This window comes from Pygoscelis adeliae, unplaced genomic scaffold (assembly GCF_000699105.1).
Source record: "Pygoscelis adeliae isolate BGI_AS28 unplaced genomic scaffold, ASM69910v1 Scaffold38, whole genome shotgun sequence".
In the NCBI taxonomy this organism is placed as follows: domain Eukaryota; kingdom Metazoa; phylum Chordata; class Aves; order Sphenisciformes; family Spheniscidae; genus Pygoscelis; species Pygoscelis adeliae.
Window position 1 is genome coordinate 14,694,765 of NW_008825614.1, and position 6,525 is coordinate 14,701,289.

Below are 6,525 nucleotides of genomic sequence, written 5' to 3' on the forward strand. Positions count from 1 at the left end.
TTCTGGAACAAATCCTGATAGATTTCACGTTTCTGAAATTTACCAGACTGGACTGTTTTATCTCCAAATACTTTTGCATGGCAGTAGTATAAAAAAAAAAAAACAAAACAAAACATGTGGACAGAAGTATGGAGTTTGGTATTTACTTTGGATCATTAACCTGGTCTGTAAATTTGATTTGATCTCTCCTTTTTTTTTGTTCCTCCCCCCCTCTTTGTGTAATTTCAGAGCCCGCAAAGAGACGCTGTGTTTTGCTGCTTCGGGATCCCAGCAAGAAATGGGAGTCTGATGGATTGTAAACGCACCTGCTTTGTTTAAAACCCAGCCAAACAGATAAGTGCCCTTTTAATTATCTCACAACAGCATTTTAGACATAGCTGTGCACAACATCTCTCTTCAGTTCGGTTTCAATGCGGTGAGCCCTCGTATTTCACCATTGCAAATGAATGCTCTGCGGTTCTCCTTTCGGCTGAGAAATACCAGATGATATCGGTATTTCACGTGAGCTAATTAATTAGAGTCTGAGGGAACTGCAGCTGATGGTTCAGGGAGCTCCCAGGGGTCTTTACCTGCCCCTCCGGAGCTGCCGTCTCCAGCAGCCCTGTGAGGTTTTGGGACTCTGAGGAGCCGCTCTGCGGGACCAGACAAGGCTGATGTGACCCATCGGAGCCTTAAGGAGGAGTCCTCTGGGACTCATTAGAGGTTTAATAACTAAACTTGGCTGGTTTGATTGAGAAGATGCTTGTGCAGGCTTGGCACGATCTCAGAGAAACCAGCTAATGCTGCCGGCAGGAGAGAGGGCTTTCTGCGTGTGCTATTCACACGTGTGCGGAGAAAGCGATAACCCTTGCTTCTTTCTGCCAGTTTCCAGGTGGGAAAATAGCCAGGGATGGGGGAGAGAAGCCCTTAGTTATACTGAGTTTATACAGGGTGTACAAAGAGGTATCGTGGGTGAGTGGTAACAAGAATTGTCCCCGCAAAGTTATGGGGACATTTATATCTATGGATGGAAAATACAGCCTATCAAGAAAATAATTTCTGGCTGCTTAGATCTGCTTCTATAGGTGACCACTGCCTGCCTTTGGACACGCCACTGTGATTATTAAATAATTTAAGAAATCCATAAAATATGGTCTCATGTACAGTGTAACTTTGCAATAGTATACAGCTGTGGGGCTGGGGCAAATGTTCATTATGCCTGCAATTTACTGTGTTAGAATAATGAAAAAACCACTACAGCGAGCGTGTGAGCATTGGAGGGGATGTGTGGCAGAAGGAGGGACAGGAGCCAAATTATCTACTCCAGACCTGTCTTGTCTGCTCTACCAGGGTTAATTAGCAGTGTAAAATGCCTACCTTGCTGTTAGGAAAACTACAAACAGGTTTGCTACAGCAAATTAGACTGTAGTAACTGATGTGAATTTGTCTTACCTACCTAAGCAGAAGGTGAGTTTCTTGGTGAAGGTGCCAGCCTAGGACTGAGAGAGACACTGGAGGGACAAGACGGTGAAGTAGGAGGCTACTGCGGCGTGAGAGAACTCAATCTAGGTCAACTCGTGTGATCCCTGGGGTGTCTGAAGTTCCCTCTTTTCTAGGAAAAACTTCACTCCTGCTGTTATTACCAAGAAAGTTTTTATATTAATAGAAGAAATGACATGTCTGATATTAATGACTATGCTCTGTCTTACAATTGTAAACAGTACTTATTCCTCACTCTTCAATACTCTGATAGCAAAAAGGCTTGACAGTATATTAAGAAACACTGATAAAATGAAGCCCTAGTGAGAAAATCAGGGTTTGTTCATTCAGCAAGGGTGGATAGGAAGTTAAAAAAAGCTTAAATCATCTGTGTACCCCAACTAACAGAGCTCTTTGCTCCTGAAAAAACAAACCAACCAACCAACAAATTTTCTTTTAACCTCAGATATCCTCAAGGTCTCGATTATTAGGTTTGCAACTTGAAATCTGCTTTCTGCCAGTGTGCTGATATCAATGTCACCCCAAATTACGTCCCATTAAATTAACCCTAGCCTAGCCAGTTCCAGTCTGGGCATCAAAGTTGAATTTGGAAATCATATCCTGAAGTCTGGCACGCAACTTGTAATGCTCTGTGCTCCTTGGCAGAAGAGGCAGAAAACACTCACAGTCCCTCTCGGGAGCTGTACTGATGTGAGAGATGATACTGAGAGTGTTATATGCACCCGTGGTTTGGTTGGTGCATCCAGCAGCTGAGGAGAATAGATTCAACAGATCTTGACAGGTTTCTGCGAAAAATCTTGTCCAGAAAAGAAGACCCCTGACTCCCTAACTCTTTCCTTGTCTTACAGGTGAGCCCTGAGGACACTTGGGAGACAGTAGCTCCTGAATGCATGACCTTCCCCTGGGATTAGAAGAAAGTCATGGGGAAAGACAAGAAAGAAGAGGAGGCCATCTTTCTCAGGAAAAAGATAACTTTGCTGCGGGCTTTCTCGCTCCTCATCGGCAGCATGGTTGGCAGTGGCATCTTTATTTCCCCAAAAGGAGTACTGAAAAACTCCGGCAGCGTGGGTTTCTCCCTGGTTGTCTGGTTTGCCTGTGGGCTCCTCTCAATGTTTGGTGAGTGGTGAGCTTTGTCAGCCTTTGCTTAAGCACCTGGGAGGTGAGGGGAGCCAGCACATTTTTATATCTAAAAAGTTGGGAGAAGAATAAGCCAAAATTTCCCTGTTGCTACTGCAACAGAAACAAAGGTTTAACAAGCCGGGTGGGGGGGAAGGTGTGTCACCAGGGGTCCTTAGTTCAAATGATTCCCCCGGGGTGATTGAGAAAATCCCAGCACTTACGGTCTGTTAATATGAAATCATGTGCAAGTCCAGGGCAGAGGAGTGACAACGACTGGGGATGGAGATAGCATGGTCTCTGCCAAGAAAGCTGGGAGAAAACGAGGGCACCCATTCTATAGGGTGGAAGGGAGATGTAGGCACCTAAAAGGCACTTGTGAGTCCGAGGGCTGTGCAGTGCTTTTCACAGACACTGTGAAAAGCGCAAGAAGTGACAGTCTTAATATGCCATAAGGCATCCCCTTTCTGTCGGTGAGGATAGAGAAGCACCAGAGCAGACTGCCTGGGGAGCTGCAGAGTATCCACCGGCCAGGGGCTGGTGTCTGTCAGAAATGGTTTGGATATGTGTGATGCTGCCTTGGGGCAGGAGATTGAGCAGATCAGTTCAGCCCTGCTTTCCGTGCGTTACCCTTGGCTCGGTTTCTGGCATTTAATACCAGCCTTTTCTCACAAAGGGTTGACTTTTTGATGACAGTTTCATTCTAGTTCTTCTGAAATAATGTAGCTCTTAAAGTTACGATAGATAAAACATATGGCTTTTAGTTTCCTTCATTAACTGTATAAAATTACCATCTCAGAAATGCTCTAAAGGTGCTGTTAGGAGAGCTGCAAGATCTCTCAGCTCTGGGGAGAAATCTGATGTTTATTTCAGTGGGTGACTTCAAAGTTGTTCTTCTGTCATAACTTAGAGAAAAAGAAACAAGGAAGGAGAAATACTCCATGCGGAAAAAAAACACTTTGGCACTGTGACATGTACATGCAAGTTTAGAAAAGGAGACATTCAATTGTTAATACGGCAACAAATGTGGTTCCTGCTCTTAGCATATGCGTACCGATATTTCATGTTGCAGCCTACGTGTGGTTGTTTGGCAAAGGATATACTTTTGCTTAAAGAAAATCTTAAAATATAATGTGAGCATGGTGTTTCTTTTAACTGAGCAGAGCAATAAATGGTAACGTGTGTGCTGATCACATAGCCCAAGCTCTGCACTTGGAAAGGTTTCTCTCTCCGTTGTGTCCTTTGATAGACACTGCTGGAAGGGCCTCGGGAATCTCTTTATCAAGTTATTGTATTTTGTAGCCAAATTTGTTGGTTTGTTCTTCCCTTTTATCAGCTTGATGACCTCCCCTGATCATTCCTCTGACACTTTTTTTGCAGTACATTAAAAAGGCCTGCTTGCTTTTATGCTTTTTTTCTTTCAAGTACGGCATCTATATAAGTCCCGTAGCATGAGTTCAGCAAAGCACTTAAACGAATGCTTGAAGCATGTAAAAAGACCCACTGGGATAAATAAGACGAGGTGTCAGCCTATATTAGACACTTTGAACAGGGATTCTGCACAAATTTGCCAACAGAGAGGCAGGAAAAATTGAGGTCCTCACCATCGTCATGACCTGAATGTGGCACAGTTGCCATGGGACTTGGAGGCATGGCCATACCACCACAGGGTTCCTCTGCACTCTCCCTCCACAGCCACCTGAGCTGGGCGAAGAAGTAGATAGCACAGCTAGAGCACAGCACAGCCCTGTCTTACCCCACAGGGTCACACCCCATTGCAAGGAGAGTTGTGCTCAAACAAGTGAAGTGTTTTATGATTTCTTTTGGTGAACAAAGGATGTTTAACCTAACAAGTGAATCCAGTGTAGGCAGGGCTTAAGATTCATACTTAGACACATTCAAATGGCATGATGAATTGCTCTATAGAGAAAACACAGATGGGATTTTTTTTGGCACAGGTGGCAAATTTTTGGCACTTTTTTTTGGCATAAAGGTTTCTATCCATTTGCCTGAAAGTTTTAAGCTGTCTTCCCTGGCTTGCCTCTCCCGGGGTTTCTCATTGTGCCCTGGTGCAGGGGTAGGGAGGTGCAGAGGCGCTTGTCAAGGCAGGAGCAGGCAGTCCCCAGGTCTGTCGGTGCACTTGAACATGAACACAAGAGAAGAGACTGACTGAGCCTCTCATGAGGGCGCTTCCCTTGCTCTGCACCACTGGGGCCTTCTTTTCCTCCAGTCTTCCCTCTCAGAGGAGATGCCCTTCCAGGTCCTCTGTCTGGTGTGTTCGAATGAAGGAAGATATTTATGTGAAGATGCAAGATAAGGACACAGGAACATGGTCTGTGATCAAAAACATGGTTGAAATGACCAGTTTGGCCATGGCCTGTCGGCTGAGCTGCTGTAACTGCCTTGTAAGCACCATCTCACCAGTCTAGCTGTGAGGAGAAGCGAGAACCCAAACCTTCAGGATGTTTTTCGAAGGAAACCTCTTGTAGCTTAGTGCAATGTTTCTATCACACACCTTTTCACATAACTTCCATGGAAAAGTTGTATCATTAACCAGAAAATGGAGAATTTCTTTCCTTCTGACAGAAAAGTCAATTACTTCAAAACTTACTTCAAAACACTGTAGCACACAAAAATAGGGAAGAGTAGTTCTAAACCCCTTTTTTTCCTCTGATTCACTACTTATTTTAAACAGATTAATTCAATCCCTGACAGTCACACAGAAAAGAGAAAATCCATGGGATGATTTACTCAATGCGTTTCTACCTGAACTTTTCCAGGTGCCTTGTGTTACGCAGAGCTTGGAACAAGAATCACCAAGTCTGGAGGACATTATATCTACATTTTGGAGACACTTGGGCCTCTGCCAAGTTTCTTATTCCTGTGGGCAGAGTTTTTTGCTATCAGGTAAGGGATTTTGTTTGTTTGCCTTTTGCTGGATGCTGTGACAATTTAAAAAACCAAAAGTTACGGTGCCAGGTAACAGCCTAGGCAGCTTGTAAAGGAAAGAGTAGAAACAATCTGAAGAACTTTTAAAGATTTTCAGTGACAAAAAGAAGAAGGCATAATGAGTAAATAGTTACATGTGTTCAATGTGATCTGTACTTGAAGAATATCTCTCTTCTCTGGCAGCTCTAAGAGCCCTGGTATTTTTCAGAGACTGACAATAGATGCCAGATTTATTTCAGATGTTCTGTTTTCATCGTGAAACTTTTTCAGATTCTCCTGTGGAGACAACTTTCTGGCTTAGCCCTGAGTTAAATAATCACAGAATCATAGAATGGTTTGGGTTGGAAGGGACCTTAAAGATCATCTAGTTCCAACCCCCCTGCCATGGGCAGGGACACCTTCCACTAGACCAGGTTGCTCAAAGCCCCCTCCAGCCTGGCCTTGAACACTTCCAGGGATGGGGCATCCACAACTTCTCTGGGCAACCTGTTCCAGTGCCTCATCACCCTCATAGTGAAGAATTTCTTCCTTATATCTAATCTAAACCTACCCTCTTTCAGTTAAAGCCGTTACCCCTTGTCCTATCACTACATGCCCTTGTAAAAAGTCCCTCTCCAGCTTTCTTGTAGGCCCCCTTCAGTTACTGGAAGGCCGCTATAAGGTCTCCCCGGAGCCTTCTCTTCTCCAGGCTGAACAACCCCAAGTTTCTCAGCCTGTCTTCACAGGAGAGGTGCTCCAGCCCCCGATCATCTTCGTGGCCCTCCTCTGGACTCACTCCAATAGGTTCACGTCCTTCTTATGTTGGGGGCCCCAGGGCTGAACTCTGTACTCCAGGTGGGGTCTCATGAGAGCGGAGTAGAGGGGGAGAGTCATCTCCCTTGACCTGCTGGTAACACTTCTTTTGATGCAGCCCAGCATACAGTTGGTGTTCTGGGCTGCAAGCACACATTGCTGGGTCATGTTGAGCTTCTCATCAACCAA

The 6,525-nt window shown here is 44.8% G+C and overlaps 1 protein-coding gene across 1 annotated transcript in view; it reads left to right on the plus strand.

Moving 5' to 3' along the window:
- The first annotated feature begins 2,399 nt into the window (after nucleotides 1-2,399).
- LOC103924412 (cystine/glutamate transporter-like) overlaps nucleotides 2,400-6,525 on the plus strand; it is a 16,678-nt gene continuing 12,552 nt past the window's right edge. The window contains exons 1-2 of the mRNA XM_009332937.1: nucleotides 2,400-2,595; nucleotides 5,376-5,502. Of these exons, the coding sequence (XP_009331212.1) occupies nucleotides 2,400-2,595; nucleotides 5,376-5,502 (323 nt within the window). The remainder of the gene's footprint in view (nucleotides 2,596-5,375; nucleotides 5,503-6,525) is intronic.